Source organism: Pristiophorus japonicus, chromosome 12 (assembly GCF_044704955.1).
Source record: "Pristiophorus japonicus isolate sPriJap1 chromosome 12, sPriJap1.hap1, whole genome shotgun sequence".
Classification (NCBI taxonomy): domain Eukaryota; kingdom Metazoa; phylum Chordata; class Chondrichthyes; family Pristiophoridae; genus Pristiophorus; species Pristiophorus japonicus.
Window position 1 is genome coordinate 56,968,938 of NC_091988.1, and position 20,642 is coordinate 56,989,579.

Consider the following 20,642-nt stretch of genomic DNA (forward strand, 5'->3'; position numbering starts at 1 on the left):
GGAAGAGGGCTTCAGCAGCGGATGAGCTGAGGCAAGGGCGGAGACGAGCGATGTTACGAAGGTGGAAATAGGCGGTCTTAGTCATGCTGTGGAGATGTGGTCGAAAACTCATTTAAGGGTCAAATATGACACCAAGGTTGCGATCAGTCTGGTTCAGCCTCAGACAGAAGTTGGGGAAAGGGATGGAGTCAGTGGCTAGGGAACGGAGTTTGTGACGGGGACCGGAAACAACGGCTTTGGTCTTCCCAATATTCAATTGGAAAAAGTTTCTGCTTATCCAGAACTGGATGTCGGACTGACAATTTAGAGACCGTGGAGGGATCGAGAGAAGTGGTAGTGAGGTAGAGCTAGGAGTTGTAATATATGCACCGGTGAGCATGCTCACAGGTTTGTTGAGCTGTTGAGTTGGGAGCGGCTTAGCCAGTCATGTGATGTTCACAACCCTCAATAAAACCCCTGTCAGTTGGGTCTAGGTCATCCACGATGAGGTATGCAGTTGTGAGCCTAGTGGATGAACTGGTAATGTGTAGTGTTATTGTTAAACCTTTGTTAATAAACCAATTCATTCCTCAATGTGTTGCTATGAATTCTTAAGCAAAGAACCCATGAAGCAAATACATTACAGATGTCATCAGCGTACTTGTGGAAACTGGCACTGTGATTTCAGACAAAAACGTGAGGGTGTGCCATCAGGTTAAAGTACTTACTGCCTGTATGTGGATTTACATTCAATCTAAAACTTACAGCATTAAAAGCTGGTTCAGGGTCTGGGTTACAATCAAGACACAACACATATTGTTTCATACAGTTCTTGCGTAGGGAAGAGATGTACCAATGTGAGCAAGCACCATTACAAAGAGGTAGTGGTGGGAAGACAGTTTATTACAGTAATATGGGAGGGGTCAGACTTGTCAAGTTGCTGAAATAAATTTAAGTAAGCCTACTGGTTACAGAGGAAGCCTTCCCCCACAACCCTCTTTTTCCACACACTCCGTCTCATCTCCCCATCCCACCAATTCATTCTGCCTTGAAGCAAGGTGGAGCCTCATGTGATGAGACATCAACTGGCCAGGAGCTGCTGCTGCGAGGACAAATGGAAATTGGGATAAGTATTTGATCAGAGGGCCTTGAGATGCCTGCTAGTTAGACAGTCCCAGATAATTTCCATACATTGTCTACTTGTATGAGCCTACGGCCCGCAATAAAGAGAAAAGAAAAAACTTGGATTTATATAGTGTTTATCATGACCACTGGACGTCTCAAAGCGCTTTACAGCCAATGAAGTACTTTTCACTGTTGTAGTGTAGGAAACGCAGCAGCCAATTTGTGCACAGCAAGATCCCACTGAGCAATGAGATAATGACGAGATAATCTGCTTTAGTGATGTTGGTTGAAAGATAAATATTGGCCAGGACACCGGGGATAAACTCCCCTGCTCGTCTTCAAAATAGTGCCATGGGATCAGGGGCGGATTAACCACGGGGGCGGATTAACCACGGGGGCAGATGGGGCTGCTGCCCCAGGCCCACCAAAGAACATAGGCCCACCAAATAAATGAAGGAAAAAAAATATAAGGTCTCCCAAATAGGCTGAATAGAATAGACAATGAAAGGGGAAAAACAAGACCGAGGAAAATATTGTTTATTGGCCTAACGTGTACATACCTATTTTTGCAGAGTATCTTTATATACTAATGTACCTATATACAGAACAGAATATGTACTAGCCTGTTTTATTTCACATGTTATTAAGAGAAATTTGCATATATGTATAGGAATCTAGTATTGCAATGTTACCAGAATATATACCTATTGATACAGAATATATGCTTACATTGTTGAATATATTGGCTTATGTTTTCATACTCAGAATCAGAATCATATACGTAATGTAATGAACATGGATAAATATAACTATAGGCCCATTTGCATCAGTTTGCCCCAGGCCCATCATTCCTTTAATCCAGCCCTGCATGGGATGCTTTACATCCACCTGAGAGCGCAGACAGGGCCTCGGTTTAATGTCTCATCTGAAAGATGGCACCTCCGACAGTGCAGAACTCCCTCAGCACTGGATGTCAGCCTGGATTATGTGCTCAAGTCTCTGGAGCAGAATTTTAACCCACAATCTTTTGACTCAGAGGCGAGAGCGCTATCCACTGAGCCAAGCACACTCCTGACACAAATTTTTAAACTGGTACATTAGGGAGATAAAGGAACAGCTATCCACTGGTGCCACAGAGTAGATAGAGCACGCCCAACAGCAAAGAAGCTTCTACTGCTTCTCCGTAAAAAATAACCAGACATCCGGCCAAACAAGCACATCATGTTGATCTGCTCCCAGGCCAATGCCAAGCTGAAACATGAGCATCCAGGGTGATTCTCCTTTGATTTTCATTCAAGCTCAGTTAGCCTTCTCATGGACTGCACCTGTGATGGAGCACTCAGAATACAGGTCATGGCAGGTACAAAGCCATGGCCCCCCCATCATTCCATAGCAAGGCATTTGAGGCTCCACATCCACTGTGCTACTGCTCTGCCCACTGCTTCATCCACAGAATTCTGTGACTCAACAAAAAGTTTTTAAAAAATGTGGTGGGAAGCTCCTCTCATAGAATCATAGAAATTTACAGCACAGAAGGAGGCCATTTGGCCCATTGTGTCCGTGCCGGACAACAAATCTGGCCTAATCTCATTCTCCAGCTCTTGGTCCATAACCTTGTAGATTATGGCACTTCAAGTGCATTTCCAAGTATTTTTTAAATGCTATGAGGGTTTCTGCCTCTACCACCCTTTCAGGCAGTGAATTCCAGACCCCACCGCCCTCTGGGTGAAAACATTTCTCCTCAAATCCCGTCTAAACCGCCGACCAATTACTTTAAATCTATGCCCTCTCGTTAGTGACCCCTTTGCTAAGGGAAATAGGTCCTTCCTATGCATTCTATCTAGGCCTCTCATCATTTTATACACCTCTGCTGTTCTTAAAGGGCTCAGACAAATAGCCCTTGTAATCAGGAGTCAGTACAGATATTATCACGTGTGTTCCATACAGTTTCTCTATTAGCAAGAAAGAAGAAGCAATATACATTATAGAGCAGTGTCTACAGTGTTTACATGGTTTATAAAGGGAGCTCTAAACAAGTGTTATATCTGACAGCGCTGTTGAGGTGTTAAGGGGAGAATTATATGGTTTCTTAGACTGAGATACCCTCCGAGCAGTTTGATTTTATTACAGCATCATAATCCTATCTATTCTAAGTGCATCCCACTTACCAATAATTCCAAAGATATCGAGTATGTTAGGTGCGAAGATAACCAGTAAGTTGATGGCGGTAAGGAGGATCATGGCAATGATGGTGTGTCTGAGCCAGCTAAAGGGTTTGTTCTGGAATAGCATTTGCTGGATAGCACGACGCACCTGTAAACAACAAAAATAATAGAAAGGGTTTAAAAAAAACACCAGAAATATCCCTTCCAGCATATTCCCTGTCCATTTTACCCTCCACCCTCCCCATTTCTGCCTCTCCGTCATGTATTCCATCAGTTGTGATGGTGGAACATTAAAGGCTGTTGCACTCTCCATGACCATTATGAAGTCTGTGCCAATACAATCGTAACCAAATTCAACTTTCTACCAGCTGGTATTATCTCCGTCACCATGATAAACATAGAAACATAGAAAATAGGTGCAGGAGTAGGCCATTCAGCCCTTCTAGCCTGCACCGCCATTCAATGAGTTCATGGCTGAACATGCAACTTCAGTACCCCCTTCCTGCTATAAAAATGGCCAGTCTGATGCCAGTCCAGTACCAGCCTGGCCCCAGTGTGTTTATAGGGTAGCTGCAACATGGGAATGTCTGGAAGAGGTGTTTTGTTGCATGTGCTTAATCCAGTGCACAAATGCCCCAAGTTTAAAAATAATAATAATCTGGGATGACATCGTGTTGTAGTGTCCATCGGAGTTTCAACAACCTACGCCATAAGGTGCTAGGATATTAGTTTGCTACACTGAGATGTGAAGTTCTTAAAAACTATGCTGACTGCAACTGTGGGTCTTTAACCTTTAAACAGTAAATATTTCAATAGTTTGACCAAAAAGAAAATACTCTGGCCATTGTCCTGAATTGTGTACTAATGTATTATTGAGAATGACTGCTTGGAACACAAGCACAGTCATATTTTAAGCTTTTCCTGCTTGGCTTCATTGTTTAAATGGGTTTCCTAGCACAAAATAATTTCTAACGAGCCTTAGGTTACCAGGCATCGCCCATTCAGTTACCTCATTCCCACTCCTTCAAGATTAATCCAGCGTGGGCTCGACGGGCCGAATGGCCTCCTTCTATGCTGTAACCATTTTATGATAATCACATCATATGGATTGCAGCTGTTCAAGATGGCGGCTCCCCACCACCATCTGAAGGGCAATTAGGGATGGGCAATAAATGCTGGCCATGCCAGCGACGCCGACATCCCCAGAACTAATTAAAAAAAAAGATCATACATGATGAAGACTAAACTTGCATCTCTAGCCGCAATGAGTTGAAAGGTGGACCTTGAGTTGGCTCTTGGGTAGAACCTGCAAAAGTCATGATTTTGCAGGGGTCTTGTGCATCACTGCTGATTTTCTCAACACTTAATGTTGGGATCAAAATAAGACAGTTGGAGGATACAAGATCATGGGCTAAAGCCTCCACTTTTGTGTTTATCGCCCAAAAATGGGCGTTATTTCCGCATAGGTGTTTAAAAAGGGTTTTCAGATCGCTGGCTTCTCACCCATTCTCAAAACACCTAGTTTCCATTTTTGAAAATGGGTGTTACCGCGAGCGATATCAAATGGGCGGTAGCGTAAATTTTATTTTACCTTCTGCCGTAAAGAGTGGCCGTCCTTAGCAACAGCATGGCAACATTTGATTCCCGCGATTCAGGAGGTCAAGGGTCATCATGACATGTGCAGAAGAGGAGACAGAGAGAGAGGGAGCTTAGAGGCACTGAAAGCATGTGTGGTTGTGGTGTGTGCTTGACTGGAGGAACGATGGAGATTCACCAGCAGCAAAAAGCCTACTAAGCACCAAGAACATAGTTGGCACCGAGTTTTTGTCCAATAAATAAAATATAACATGGAAGGGATGGTGGAGGCCCTGGAGCTGGTAGACAGGAACACTGGTGGCAGAGGGCTCTCAGTGGTCCCGGAGCGCAGCACTGCACCCCAAGGTGCTGCACCCCAATTGCCAACCACACGAGAGCTAGCAGCAACATCTTGCTTCTGGCTCAGAGCACATTCCCACCTCGGGACCGTCCTCTCCCGTATCCGTCCAAGCAGCGCTTTGGCTGTCACTGCCCCGCCCCGCCAAAAGAAAGCATCACCTGAGGACCTCCTTGGCTTGGACTCAGGAGGGAAAGGGGAAGGGATAGAGGTGGGGAGGAGAAGCGGGGGGGGGGGGGGGGGGGGGCGGGGGGAGGGTTGGTTTGTACAGAAATACTGATGATTTCAGACTAATGTTCGGTTTAAATGTTTTTTATTTAACAAAACCTTGCAGCACATTGGCTCAGATAGCTGCACCATTACACACTGGTGATTCCTTTACATCAAAGCGTATAATCACACTTAACTTCAATCAACTTAAACTTTAACTGTCACCAAGGTGATGACCACCATTGCTGTATGACCTGCACACCCAGCAGTGTGTCAGCCTTGTAAATAACACCAACTTTCTTTCAGGCAAAGTGATCATTGATGAGCTCCTGACGCAAGGCTCTTGCAGCTATTATGCCACCATGGGCCCTTTCATGCGGTCTACAGGGGGTCGGGGGCATGGCTTCAGCGTCAGCCTGATTGTCTGGACCGATGTCAGCATCCGTCTCCTCGTCCTCTCTCTGCTGAGGTGGACTGTCAGACTTATCAGGCAATTCTTGTCCCTTCCTGACAGCCAAGTTGTGCAGCATGGAGCACACCACCATGAATTTAGCTACCTGCTCAGGGTAGAATTGGAGCTCGCCTCCTGAGTGGTCCAGGCATCTAAAGCGCTGCTTCAGCACTCCAATGGTTTTCTCCACGATATTTCGAGTTGCACTGTGGGTCTTCTTATATCGCCTCTCAGCTTCGGTGTGGGTGTCACACAGGGGGGGTCATCAGCCAGGTGGTGAGGCCATATCCTTTGTCACCAAGCATCCAGCATTGACCTTGTGGCTTATGGTTAAACAAGTCAGATACAGTGCTCTCACGCAGGATGTGAGCATCATGGATGTTGCCCGGAAATTGAGCATTCACCACCAGTATAATTTGCTGGTGGTCAACAACCAGTTGGACATTCAGGGAGTGGAATCCCGTGCGGTTCCTGAAAACCTTAGCATCCTGAAAAGGTGCCCGCATCGCGATGCGCGTACAGTCTATTGCTCCCTTGGGGAAGTTTGCAATTCTGGAGAATCGTAGAGCCCTCTCACTCTGTGCCTCCCTGGTCATAGGGAAGCTGATCAAGTCCCTCCAGCGTGCGTACAGGGCTTCAGTGACCTGTCTAATGCAGCGATGTGTGGCATGCTGAGAAAGTCCGCAAATGTCTCCAACTGTGGCCTGAAAAGAACCCGAGGCGTAGAACGACAGTGCCGCGGTGACTTTGACCTCAACGGACAGTGCAGTACTGATGGTGCTGGCAGGCTGTAGATCTGCCCTTATCAGCTGGCATACCTCAGTGATAACATCTTTGTGGAAGCGCAGTCTCCGAAGGCAGGTGGTGTCGGGCAAGTCGAGGTAAGAATGCTTCTGCTTGTAGTTGCGGGGGATGTAACGTCCGGTCATCCTCATCTGTCTATCATGTCTTACACTGGGCACATAATGCAGTGGAGCGACCCTTCGGCGATGTCGAGTCTGCTGCATGTAATTGGTTAGCAAGAGCGGGTGAAAAAGGACAGGCCCCATTGCAGTAGCTCTCTGTTTTGCACCGATTGGTCACAAACAAGGAATACCCTGACGAAGACACCTCTTCAATTCCAATCGGTCACAGTGTGGTCAAGATGTTTTTACAGATGTTCACATCAAGAGTACATCCGAACTCCGCCGAGATTGAAGCATAGCAGTCTTTTAAAGGACGCGACATGTGATCTCGAACATGGCGTCCATAACGCTGTGATTTGTTCCAGTTAGTTCCACTTTTTCTAGGCGTTTTTTTTGGGCAAGCGATATATGTGCGTGGTGGTGAAATTGACACAGGGCGATCTCATGGCCGTTCGTTTCGGTAAATATGCTCTTTATAACAAAAAAATGTGGGCAGGCGTTAATATTGAATCTCAGCGTTAAATCCATGCGGAAAGTAACGCAGGGGGATATTATGGGTATTGAATTCGCCCATTTTGCTGATTCCGCCCCAAAAAAAGTGGGTGGGTGGTAATATTTTTTCCCAGCGTTAAGCACATGGGGAAAGTAACGCTCGGTGAGAAGTTTCCGAAAAATGCCTGCCAGTTTCCATTTTGTGCCAAAATGGGCAATATATGATCATTATACGTCAATTCAGCAGTAAAATGGGCGTTAAGCATGCAAAAAAAGTGGAGGTTCTAGCCCTAAGACCCTTAAACATGAGTTCATTATCCTCTCTGATCTTTTCCCCCTCTGTAGGTTCAATCTCACACACCAGCAATCCTTGCTGCAGGGCTATGAACATGCATCGCTGCACTTGTTAATGCGATGAAGGCACCCTCAGGTTCTTTTGACCAGTAATGCAACGTATTGCTTTTATCTTGTGTAGCTAGTTCACTTATATAATTACCCATGACATTTTACAGTACAAGTTACTGTTGGCAATGTATTTAAAATAAAACAGGTTAATTTTGTTTAAACATTGTTCTCAGGATTCGGGCAAAGCTGACAATGCCGCATTTATTGCCCATCTCTAGTTGCCTTTGAGATATGGTTCCTACCATAAAACCATAGAAACTTACAGCACAGAAGGTGGCCATTCGGCCCAATGTGTCCGTGCCGGATGACAAAGAGCTATTCAACCTAATCCCACTTTCCAGTTCATAGCCTTGTAGGTTACAGCACTTCCAGTGCATATCCAAGTACTGAGGGTTTCTGCCTCTGTCACCCTTTCAGGCAGTGAGTTCCAGACCTGCACCAACCTCTGGATTAAAAGGTTTCTCCTCAAATCCCCTCTAAACCTCCTACCAATTACTTTGAATCTATGCCCCCTGGTTATTGACCCCTCTGCTAAGGGAAACAGATCCTTCCTATCCATCATCATCATAGGCAGCCCCTCGAAATCGAGGAAGACTTGCTTCCACTCTAAAAGTGAGTTCTCAGGTGACTGAACAGTCCAATACGAGAATTACAGTCTCTGCCACAGGTGGGACAGACAGTCATTGAAGGAAAGGGTGGGTGGGGAGTCTGGTTTGCCGCACGCCCCTTCCGCTGCCTGCGCTTGCTTTCTGCATGCTCTCGGCGACGAGACTCAAGGTGCTCAGTGCTCTCCCGGATGCTCTTCCTCCACTTGGGCCGGTATTTGGCCAGGGATGCCCAGATGTCGATGGGGATGTTGCACTTTATCAAGGAGGCTTTGAGAGTGTCCTTGAAGCGTTTCCTCTGCCCACCTGGGGCTCACTTGCCATGTAGGAGTTCCGAGTAGAGTGCTTGCTTTGGGAGTCTTGTGTCAGGCATGTGAACAATGTGGCCCACCCAACAGAGCTGGTCGAGTGTAGTCAGTGCCTCGTCGATGCCTTCCTCTCCACTCTACCTAGGGCCCTCATAATTTTACAAAATTAGGAAGATAGAGAAAGAGAATTGGTGTTGGGCCTTTTTCTTGAATTGTTAGCAGCGATTGTCCGTACAACTGAGTAGCTTGCTGGGCCACATCATAGGGCACTAGAAGTCAACTAGACAGTGTGGGACTGGACCGGGCAGAGGAGGTAACGGTTCCCTTCCCCGAAAGGCATAAGTGGACTAGTTGAGCTTTTACTCACGAACTGACTCATTTTTTCTTTCTCTATTAAAGAAAACAGAATGAGGAATCTGGTCCGAGAGCACCAAATGTTTTTCTGATAACATCACCAGCAATAACTTCTACCCTTATATGGTATTTCTTAACTTTGCCATTTGCCAAAGTAAATTGGCCCTAAATGGAATATGTCCCCAGAGTAAAATACAGTACCGTTGCAATAAACTACTCAGAATAACATGGACCATCTTGGATCATCAGTACCCTTTCTGAAGGATTGTCAATAGTGATTTTTGTGGTGTTAAACTATTTTTCTATACATCTAAAGTTGAAAATTCCAGTGATCCAGCAGTTAGAATTATTCTTTTCCGCCAGCATTAAATTTCCTTTTGATAGTCAACGATCTAAAAAGTACGCACTATTTAGCTGTGATACATGATTCCTACCATTTGGATTTTGTGCTGTGTAAAGATTGAGAAAGGGAATTGGTAACCTTAAAGAAAAATGAAACAGAGAAACTTTCAAGTAGGAAACAAAAAAGTGTGAAAGAAACATTAAAAAAGAAATAATGAAAGGTAAGAGAAAAACAATTGTTGCATTCAGTACCTGGACCAGAGGTTTCATAGAATGGACCATCAGATAACAACGGCCCTTGACCAGTAAATCTGCAACTTTTCTGACCCTTTATTCTGTTAAGAACATAAGAATTAGGAGCAGGAGTAGACCATTCGGCCCCTCGAGTCTGCTCCGCCATTCAATAAGATCATGGTGGATCTTCTACCTGAACTCCACTTTCCTGCACTGTCCCCATATCCCTTGATTCCCTTAATATCCATTGTAATGTCAAATAAAACTGTCTGTACAGGCTCTGGAGCACACACTGGTCCTTGCACTTACCGGGAAGAGTACAATAGGCACGGTGAGGGTTACAGCAATCAGCACAGCTACACGGACGCAGAGAATCAGTGTATCGAAAGGGTCAATCTTACTGTACGTGTGCAGCATCTCTGGCTCAACTCTTACTGCAAGGAAGAAACAGAGTGTCATACCTTCTGTTCTATGACAGGAATATGTGTCTATGGTAACAATGAACACCATATCAATGGAAACAGACAGTGCACAACTAGTTTTCATCTTTGAATGGGCTCAACGGCGCACCAAAGTTATTTGCATATAATTGCCGCAAAAAGAAACAAAGTCTTCCATTTATCGAGTGCCTTTCACAACCTCAGGACATCCCAAAGCGCTTTTCAGCCAATGAAATATTTCTGAAATGTAGGAAACGAGGCAGCTAATTTGCATACAGTGAGGTCCCACAAACAGCAATGTGATACTGGCCAGATTATCTATTTTAGTGATGTTGGTTGAGGGATAAATATTGGCCAGGACAGTGGGGAGAACTCCCCTGCTCTTCTTCGAAATAGTACCATTGGATCCTTTACATCCACCTGAGAGCGGGCATGGGGCCTCAGTTTAATACCTCTTCTGAAAGACGGCACCTCCAACAGCGCAGCACTCCCTCAGCACTGCACTGGAGTGTCGGCCTGAGTTATGTGATCAAGTCTCTGGAGTACGATCCTGAACCAAAGGTGAGAGTGTGCCCAACTGCGCCACAACTGGCACTTTGTGACCTACCTGCATGAATCAAGTCTTCAAAAACATGATGAATTGAAAAGGTTGACAGCCACCCTGGGGTGCCAACCTAATTGGGGCACAGATGATCAGGGGACAGAACGGGAATACAGAACAGCTGAGGGCAGGAGTACAGGATGCAGGCATCCTTCTTGGGAGTGGACTACAACTCAGTTGAAATAAGAAGAGCAAAGAAGTTGTGCTAGGATCTCAAACCCAACTGAGATGATTGCAGGAGACAGGTAACTGCCCTGGGATTGGCACAAAACAGAGACATGTCAGTGCTAGAGACAACAAGCTCTCCTGTGACCTTATCAAATGCTCAGACCTGTATTGTCAAATTTCATCACCTGTCTCATCGCTGCTCAAATAAGCTCCAAGAGCATTTAGCTCTTCCAATACACAGATTCTTTCCTCTTGACAAGACCCTTGCATGCCTCAGTTTAGCCACTGGCTCGTTGGCCAAAGTGTGTTAAGAATGTGTAGCTAGAGTGTAAAAATGCTTACCTAGTTGTCACTATTCCTCATCTCTTACCAATATTGAATACTAAATGTATGAAGATCAACAGAATACAAGTCCAACTAGGCCGTGGTAAAGCTTTATAAAACATTGGTGAGAGTGCTGCGAAATATTTTGCCTAATTTTGATCATGGTATTTATGAAAAGATTTACAGAGATCAAAGATGAATTTAAATGTGCAACAAATTCAGCAAATCATTGAGTTATCAAAAGTGGCCAAGGAACCCAAGTCTAGAAAAACTGGGCAGAAATGATGGGCGGCTACTTCAATAACTCTTTATGCTATTTGAGTTAAACTGAACTATAATTGTTCTTGTGTTGTTCCTACCTTCGTATACGAAAAGAAATGTGCAAAAATTATATATATTTTTTGAACTCACCATAAAACGTCAAGTATCCAAAGAGTGCAGCGAGGAAATACATGATGTACATAACCATGATTGAGATGTTGGACACGTGCTGCATTTTTTTCTTGCTTGGGCTGAAATACAAGTTTCACATTTCAGACATAAAATGCCAAAAAGGCACCTTGAATATCAGAATCACCAGCAACAGCTGCCGTCCGAACCAATGGAGGTAGCTGCTGATGATCCTGATATTCCAATTTACACCTCCTCTAGACCCATCATGTTTCTTTACTTGGCCCATTACCATCTTCCGTCTTGCCCCATCATCCCTTGTGTCATTTAATCTCTCCTGCCTTCCACCCGATCACAGACCTTCCCTGTTGTTCTTTCCTCCCCTCCGCCCTTTCTCTGCCTCTGCACTTGTTTAAACCCTGTTACATCTCTAACATTTTCCAGTTCTGGCAAAGGGTCATCGACCTGAAACGTTAACTCTGTTTCTCTCTCCACAGATGCTGCCTGACCTGTTGAATAACTCCAGCATTTTCTGGTTTTATTACAGATTTCCAGCATCCGGAGTATTTTTTAAAAATTCGTTCCGGGATGTGGATATCGCTGGCAAGGCCAGCATTTATTGCCCATCCCTAATTGCTCTCGAGAAGGTGGTGGTGAGCCGCCTTCTTGAACCGCTGCAGTTCTTGTGGTGAAGGTACTCCCACAGTGCTGTTAGGGAGGGAGTTCCAGGATTTCTACCCAGCGATGAAGGAACATCTTTTAAAAAAAAAAGAGGACAAGTCCGACTGCGGCCTTTTGGCTAAGATCATGCGTAACTGACCTGACAGGGGAGTAACCACCATAACCCCAAGGTGGTTCTCCCTGGATCAGGAAGGTATATGCTTGCTTTTTTGGAAATAGGAGGTGGGTGGGGTGGCTTGACCCATCCACCTCCACGGAGGTGTGGGGGGGCCTGACCCATCCACCTCCATGGCACGAACCTGGTATTGCAGTACTTCCAGAAACGGTGCAGTGGCTCTAGGCCTTTTGGCTAAGAGCATTGGCGCAGAGTGATCCTTGACGTGTGCAAGGTGACCTCTGGCGTTTGTGATTTGACAAAGAATTGGAACAATTGGCTACGAATTAAAAAAAAAAACTACAGAGGAATCTCCCTACTATCAGCCACTGGGAAAGTCCTCCTCAACCGTCTTCTCCCCATGGCAGAGGAGCTCCTCCCGGAGTCGCAGTGGGGATTTCATCCCCTCCGGGGCACAACGGCATGATTTTTGCAGCACGACAGCTGCAGGTAAAATGCAGGGAGCAGCGCCAGCCCTTATACATGGCCTTCTTCGACCTTACAAAGGACTTTGACACTGTCAACCGCGAGGGTCTATGGAGCGTCCTCCTCCGTTTCAGATGCCCCCAAAAGTACGTCACCATCCTCCGTCTGTTCCATGACAACATGCAGGCTGTGATCCTTACCAACGGATCAATCACAGACCCAACTCACGTCCGGACTGGGGTCAAGCAGGGTGTGTCATTGCCCCAACCCTCTTCTCAATCTTCCTCACTGCCATGCTCCACCTCACAGGTGACAAGCTCCCTGCTGGAGTGGAACTAAACTACAGAACCAGTGGGAAGCTGATCAACCTTCGCCGTCGCCAGGCCAGGTCCAAGACCACACCAACCTCTGTCGTTGAGCTACAGTACACGGACGACGCATGTGTCTGTGCACACACACAGACTGAACTCCAGGAAATAGTCAACGTATTTACCGAGGCGTGTGAAAACATGGGCCTTACGCTAAACATCAGTAAGACAAATCCTCCACCAGGTTGTCCTCGCCGCACAGCACTGCCCTCCAGACATCAAGATCGATGGCGCGGCCCTGGACAACATGGACCACTTCCCTTATCTTGGGAGCCTCTCATCAACAAGAGCAGGCATTGACGACGAGATCCAACACCGCCTCCAGTGCGTCAGTGCAGCCTTCGGCCGCCTGAGGAAAAGAATGTTTGAAGGCCAGGGCCTCAAGACTATCACCAAGCTCATGGTCTACAGGGCCGTAGTAATACGCGCCCTCCTGTATGGCTCAGAGACGTGGACCATGTACAGTAAACACCTCAAGTCGTTGGAGAAATACCACTAACGATGTCTCCGCAAGATCCTACAAATTCCCTGGGAGGACAGATGCACCAATATTAGCGTCCTCGTCTAGGCCAACATCCCCAGCATTGAAGCACTGACCACACTTGATCAGCTCCGCTGAGCAGGCCACATTGTTCGCATGCCAGACACGAGACTCCCAAAGCAATTGTTCTACTCGGAACTCGTCCATGGCAAACGAGCCAATGGTGGGCAAAGGAAACGTTACAAGGACACCCTCAAAGCCTCCCTGATAAAGTGCGACATCCCCACTGACACCTGGGAGTCCCTGGCCAAAGACCACCCTAAGTGGAGGAAGTGCACCCGGGAGGGCGCTGAGCTCTTCGAGTATCGTCACCGAGAGCATGCAGAAATCAAGTGCAGGCAGCGGAAGGATCGTGCGGCAAACCAGGCTCCCCGGCTACTCTTCCCTTCAACCACTGTCTGTCCCACCTGTGACAGAGACTGTGGTTCTCGTATTGGACTGTACAGCCACCTAAGAACTCATGCTAAGAGTGGAAGCAAGTCTTCCTCGATTCCGAGGGACTGCCTATGATGATGATGATTTCCAAGTCATGATGGTGTGTAACTTGGAGGGAAACTTGCTCCCATTGCTTGCTGCTTTTGTCCTTCTAGGTGGTAGAGGTTGCAGGCTTGGGGGGTGCTTCCAAAGAAGCTGTGGTGAGTTACTGCAGTGCATTTTATAGATAAGACACATTGCAGCCACGATGGGCTGGTGGTAGAGGGAGTGAATGTTGAAGGTGGTGGATGGCATGCCAATCAAGCAGGCTGCTTTGTCCTGGATGGTATCGAGCTTCTTGAGTGCTGTTGGAGCTGCACTCATCCAGGCAAGTGGAGAGTATTCCATCACACTCCTGACTTGTGCCTTGTAGATGGTGAAAAGGCTTTGGGGAGTCAGGAGATGAGACACTCGCCGTAGAATACTCAGCCTCTGACCTGCTCTTGTTGCCACAGTATTTATGTGGCTGGTCCAGTTAAATTTCTGGTGAATGGTGACCCCCCAGGATGTTGGTGGGGGAATTTGCAATGGCAATGCCATTGAATGTCAAGGTTAGACTCTCGCTTTTTGGAGATGGTCATTGCTTGGCACTTGTGTGGCGCGAATTTTACTAGTCACTTATCAGCACAAGCCTGAATATCATCCAGATCTTGCTGCATGCAGGTATGGACTGCTTCGTTTTCTGAGGAGTTGCAAATGGAACTGAACACTTGGCAGTCATCAGCAAACATCCCCACTTCTGACCTTATCATGGAGGGAAGGTCATTGATGAAGCAGCTGAAGATAGTTAGAAAAATAGGTGCAGGAGTGGGCCATTCGGCCCTTCGAGCCTGCACCGCCATTCAATGAGTTCATGGCTGAACATGCAACTTCAGTACCCCATTCCTGCTTTCTCGCCATACCCCTTGATCCCCCTAGTAGTAAGGACTACATCTAACTCCTTTTTGAATATATTTAGTGAATTGGCCTCAACAACTTGCTGTGGTAGAGAATTCCACAGGTTCACCACTCTCTGGGTGAATACGTTTCTCCTCATCTCGGTCCTAAATGGCTTACCCCTTATCCTTAGACTGTGACCCCTGGTTCTGGACCTCCCCAACATTGGGAACATTCTTCCTGCATCTAACCTGTCTAAACCCGTCAGAATTTTAAATGTTTCTATGAGATCCCCTCTCATTCTTCTGAACTCCAGTGAATACAAGCCCAGTTGATCCAGTCTTTCTTGATATGTCAGTCCCGCCATCCCGGGAATCAGTCTGGTGAACCTTTGCTGCACTCCCTCAATAGCAAGAATGTCCTTCCTCAAGTTAGGAGACCAAAACTGTATACAATACTCCAGGTGTGGCCTCACCAAGGCCCTGTACAACTGTAGTAACACCTCCCTGCCCCTGTACTCAAATCCCCTCGCTATGAAGGCCAACATGCCATTTGCTTTCTTAACCGCCTGCTGTACCTGCATGCCAACCTTCAATGACTGATGTACCATGACACCCAGGTATCGTTGCACCTCCCTTTTTCCTAATCTGTCACCATTCAGATAATAGTCTGTCTCTCTGTTTTTAACCACCAAAGTGGATAACCTCACATTTATCCACATTATACTTCATCTGCCATGCATTTGCCCACTCATCTAACCTACCTAAGTCACTCTGCAGCCTCATAGCATCCTCCTCGCAGCTCACACTGCCACCCAACTTAGTGTCATCCGCAAATTTGGAGATACTACATTTAATCCCCTCGTCTAAATAATTAATGTACAATGCAAACAGCTGGGGCCCCAGCACAGAACCTTGCGGTACCCCACTAGTCACTGCCTGCCATTCTGAAAAGTACCCAGTTACTCCTACTCTTTGCTTCCTGTCTGCCAACCAGTTCTCAATCCATATCAGCACACTACCCACAATCCCATGTGTTTTAACTTTGCACATTAATCTCTTGTGTGGGACCTTGTCGAAAGCCTTCTGAAAGTCCAAATACACCACATCAACTGATTCTCCTTTGTCCACTCTACTGGAAACATCCTCAAAAAATTCCAGAAGATTTGTCAAGCATGATTTCCCTTTCACAAATCCATGCTGACTTGGACCTATCATGTCACCTCTTTCCAAATGTGCTGCTATGACATCCTTAATAATTGATTCCATCATTTTACCCACTCCCGATGTCAGGCTGACCGGTCTATAATTCTGTTTTCTCTCTCCCCACTTTTTTTAAAAGTGGGGTTACATGGGCTACCCTCCACTCCATAGGAACTGATCCAGAGTCAATGGAATGTTGGGAAATGACTGTCAATGCATCCGCTATTTCCAAGGCCACCTCCTTAAGTACTCTGGGATGCAGTCCATCAGGCCCTGGGGATTTATCGGCCTTCAATCCCATCAATTTCACCAACACAATTTCCCGACTAATAAGGATTTCCCTTAGTTCCTCCTTCTTACTAGATTCTCTGACCCCTTTTATATCCGGAAGGTTGTTTGTGTCCTCCTTAGTGAATACCGAACCAAAGTACTTGTTCAATTGGTCTGCCATTTCTTTGTTCCCCGTTATGACTTCCCCTGATTCTGACTGCAGGGTACCTAAGTTTGTCTTTACTAACCTTTTTCTCTTTACATAGCTATAAAAGCTTTTGCAGTCCATTTTAATGTTCCCTGCAAGCTTCCTCTCGTACTCTATTTTCCCTGCCCTAATCAAACACTTTGTCCTCCTCTGCTGAGTTCTAAATTTCTCCCAGTCCCCAGGTTCGCTGCTATTTCTGGCCAATTTGTATGCCACTTCCTTGGCTTTAATACTATCCCTGATTTCCCTTGATAGCCACGGTTGAGCCACCTTCACTTTTTTATTTTTACACCAGACAGGGATGTACAATTGTTGTAGTTCATTCATGCGGTCTCTAAATGTCTGCCATTGCCCATCCACTGTCAACCCCTTAAGTATCATTCGCCAATCTATCCTAGCCAATTCACGCCTCATACCTTCAAAGTTACCCTTCTTTAAGTTCTGGATCATGGTCTCTGAATTAACTGTTTCATTCTCCATCCTAATGTAGAATTCCACCATATTATGATCACTCTTCTCCAAGGGGGGGCCTAATACACTGCCTGCAACGATGTCCTGGGGCTGAGATGATTGACCTCCAACAACCACAACCATCTTCCTTTGTGCTGGGTAATTACTGTTGTAATTACTTTTTCTTATCACTCTTCAAAATCTGTTGTTTCTTTTCTTCCTCCCTCCATTCAAGGGTTCATTAAAAAAAAGGGTCTTGCTCTCTGCCCTTTCTTCCAGGATTCCCAGAAGAAAATTGCTGTTGTCTCTCTCTATTGCTCCCTAATTCTTGGATATTGTTCTTCACGTTTCAGAGCCCTCCCTCCTTCCTGTGTCTTGTATGCCACACACCCCGTCCTCCATGCTCCTTGTGCGACAACATCCAGCCATCTTTCTGTGACTGTAGTAGACTTGACTGCAAGGAAGGCCATGAAAAGCTCACTTCCAGTGGTATTTCCTGGCCAGGGTGTTCCGCTTATGTGCTCAACAGCCCATGATTTTCTCCCCATTTATTTTATTGGACTGGGACATCCCATTCGGACAAGCACACAATAGAAAAACCTAGCCCCGAAGTGTCTCGGTCTGCAAAACCTGCTTCACTTTTCAAATGCTGATGGAGTTGGTTTTTCCCGAGAAACTCATGGCTAGCAGTGAGAGACGAGGTCTCAATTGAATCCACATATTGGCCCGTATTTTGCGGTCAGCGGTGAAACGACGGTGATCACCGCTGACCTCGAAAAAAGCTCTGAGGCGAGAACTTTAGCTTCCTCGGCGTGAAACTCATCGTAGCGCTGTCAAAAGGGGAACTCTAGCAGAGTAGCAGTGATGTCATCAAGCTGTCTAAGCAGCCAATCACATTGAAAGAAAAACTTTTGCAGTGTTACGGGGAAAGAACGGGGAGGTTGGACTATCTGAGGTGCTCTTGCAGAGAGCCAGCATGGGCTCAATGCGCCAAATGGCCTTCTTCCAAACTGTAACCATTCTATGATTCTATGAATTCTCACAGACAGCAAACCAGGAAATGAAAAGCACTGATTATCATGCACATTTTAAAAATGTTACACAGAACAAAAATAAAGATTGGAGCATACACAGGGGGTTAAGGTAGAAACTGAAATATCATGAACAAAATGTAAACATTTTTTGATTAGAACTCTTGTAATTTTTAACATAATAGAGAAATGTGACATTCCACAAATATAAAATTAGTTTTTCAGGGCCAGAGCAGTTTTAGCAGTCTATATGCCAGCTTTATTCCAACAAGGCTTCGCATTTAATGGGCTATTTAACAGCAATATTAGCGTGGAAAAATTAAAGTTCTTGTCAGTTCAACTGATTTCATGGATTGCCAGCTATGGGGTGGGGGGTCCACAGTAGAGCCAGTATCAGAGCAGTGAATGTCTGATCGCAACGTCAGAATTTCCGCGTTTAACTGCACATGCGCTAAATCCTGAAGTTACAGTCAGTTTCAGAGGGGTAATGATGGCGAACGCTGACAGTCCACCGTCATTACCCACCGCAAAATCCAGGCCGAAGTCATAAACCGTGGAAACAAAGCTGGACCATTGATTTACAATGACTTTAGAACTCCAGATGCATCAATGCTGGTAGGTCAGCTGCCAAGCAAACATACCCATTTGCCCAATCAAAAATCCTACTCATACATACTTTTTCAGCTCTGTGTAGATAGGCAGTACCTCTGGATGACAGACAAAGGCAAAGGCCAAGATGGGAATGGTATATGCGGTCTGCAAATGAGAGACAGAACATTGAATTGATTTAAAATGAACAATAAAATGGGAGCTAGATATCTGCAACATTGGGGTCCAATCTATAGACTTCAGCTTAATTCCTCTTTCTCAATCAAGGAGATAAACAATCCTTTCACTGCCATTATTAAACATTGGGCTAACAATTCATTATAGCCCAGAGAATGGGCGGTAGCAATGACAAAGTTGGAGATTTAGCGGCAGGCGCTAATGCATTAAGACTGCACGCAAAATTTGTGCTCACTGCTCAAAAAAATGATTGGAGCACTAATTCAAGTCTTAAAGGCCTAGCTCACTGGCATTAAACTTAAAGGGCGGACCAATATCGGGTACAGTCTAATCGCAACTCATCATTGCCACAGGCTTTTCCCAGTATTTAAAGGGGAGGTTCATTGATACTGCAGCATCTCATTCTCAGCTTTGCTGGCTGTGCAGTTGCCTCAGCAAGAAGAAGCACAACAAGGAGCAGGTGCCTGAGGACTGAAGCAGGTGTGTTCATGGCAGATCCACCTCAGTTGGGTGGTCAGGGTGATTGAATGCTCCAACAAGTGCTACATACCACCACCTGTAACACAAGCTTCACACACTGCCCAAAGCACCGGCCCCCAGTACTCACCCACCAACAATCTCTACTGACCAACACTCACACCTACATCTCACATCTTGCATACAATGGCAACTATTCAACTATGGCAGGCACAAGGGTCATTAGTTATTAGAATGAATATGAATGTGAGATATGTTTATGCATAACATTTATTAATGGAGTTTGGAATATTTTGTGGTCTCTCATTTCACCTTTGTGCCCAAGAGGATGCTGTGATATGGCATGACACATTCCTGTGATAGAGATGTGGTGAGCAAAAGGGATCTGGGGTTTAAGTCATCCTGGTGTGAGGCTGGAGGTCTCTTTGGCAGAGGTAGCAGAGTTCTGTGACCACCACCTTGGTGATGCGGACATCTAATACACTGCTCCTCGCTTAATTGAAGGTAGGAGAAGAACTGTCAGAATACACTCGGAGGGCAAGGCCTCCTAATGAGAGCCCTGATGTCCCTCCTCATCCCTCTTTACACATGTTCCTATATTTCTCGCTGCCTACGCTTCCTCCATTGTAGATCCTGGAGGGTGAGGTGCCATGCCAGTACAGCCCTCATTAACGTTGTAAAGTGCATCAGTCTCAATCTTTCAACAATAAATGTAGCTACTTTGTAAAAGAAAGACTTGCATTTATATAATGCCTTTCATGACCATCAGATGTCTCAAAGCGCTTTACAGCTAACTAAGTACTTTTTGGAGTGTCGTCATGTGGGAAATGCGGCAACCAACTTGCGCACAGCAAACTCCCACAAACAGCAATGTGATAATGATCAGATAATCTGTTTTTGTTATGTTGGTTGAGGGATAAACATTGGCCAGGACACTGGGGATAACTCCCCTGCTCTTCTTCGAAATAGTGCCACGGGATATTAGTATAAATGTAGCTACTTTGTAATTGCCAGAAGACTGCTGATAAAAAGGAAGCTTTAAATTACTCATAGGAATTGCTCTAGTGGGTGAAACTGACAAGAAACCACTGAAACTAACCTGCTCTGATAGCTGGGAATGATTAATGCTGATTCCTTCAAATAACATCGCTGGAGCTGGCTTCCTGGAACTACACGCCAGCTCTCTATGTTGCCGTCTGGTCGAGGTGCTAAGGTAAATGGCGGCAATCAATTTTCCAGATCGAGCGGCCTGTGAGCGTTGCATGCA

The 20,642-nt window shown here is 45.7% G+C and overlaps 1 protein-coding gene across 1 annotated transcript in view; it reads right to left on the reverse strand.

Moving 5' to 3' along the window:
- The window catches only part of slc38a3b (solute carrier family 38 member 3b), a 154,677-nt gene that overhangs the window by 31,718 nt on the left and 102,317 nt on the right, over positions 1-20,642 (reverse strand). Inside the window, exons 11-14 of the mRNA XM_070895528.1 lie at positions 18,789-18,868; positions 11,453-11,553; positions 9,818-9,942; positions 3,273-3,417 (exon numbers count right to left, since the gene is read on the reverse strand). Coding sequence (XP_070751629.1) covers positions 3,273-3,417; positions 9,818-9,942; positions 11,453-11,553; positions 18,789-18,868 — 451 coding nt within the window. The remainder of the gene's footprint in view (positions 1-3,272; positions 3,418-9,817; positions 9,943-11,452; positions 11,554-18,788; positions 18,869-20,642) is intronic.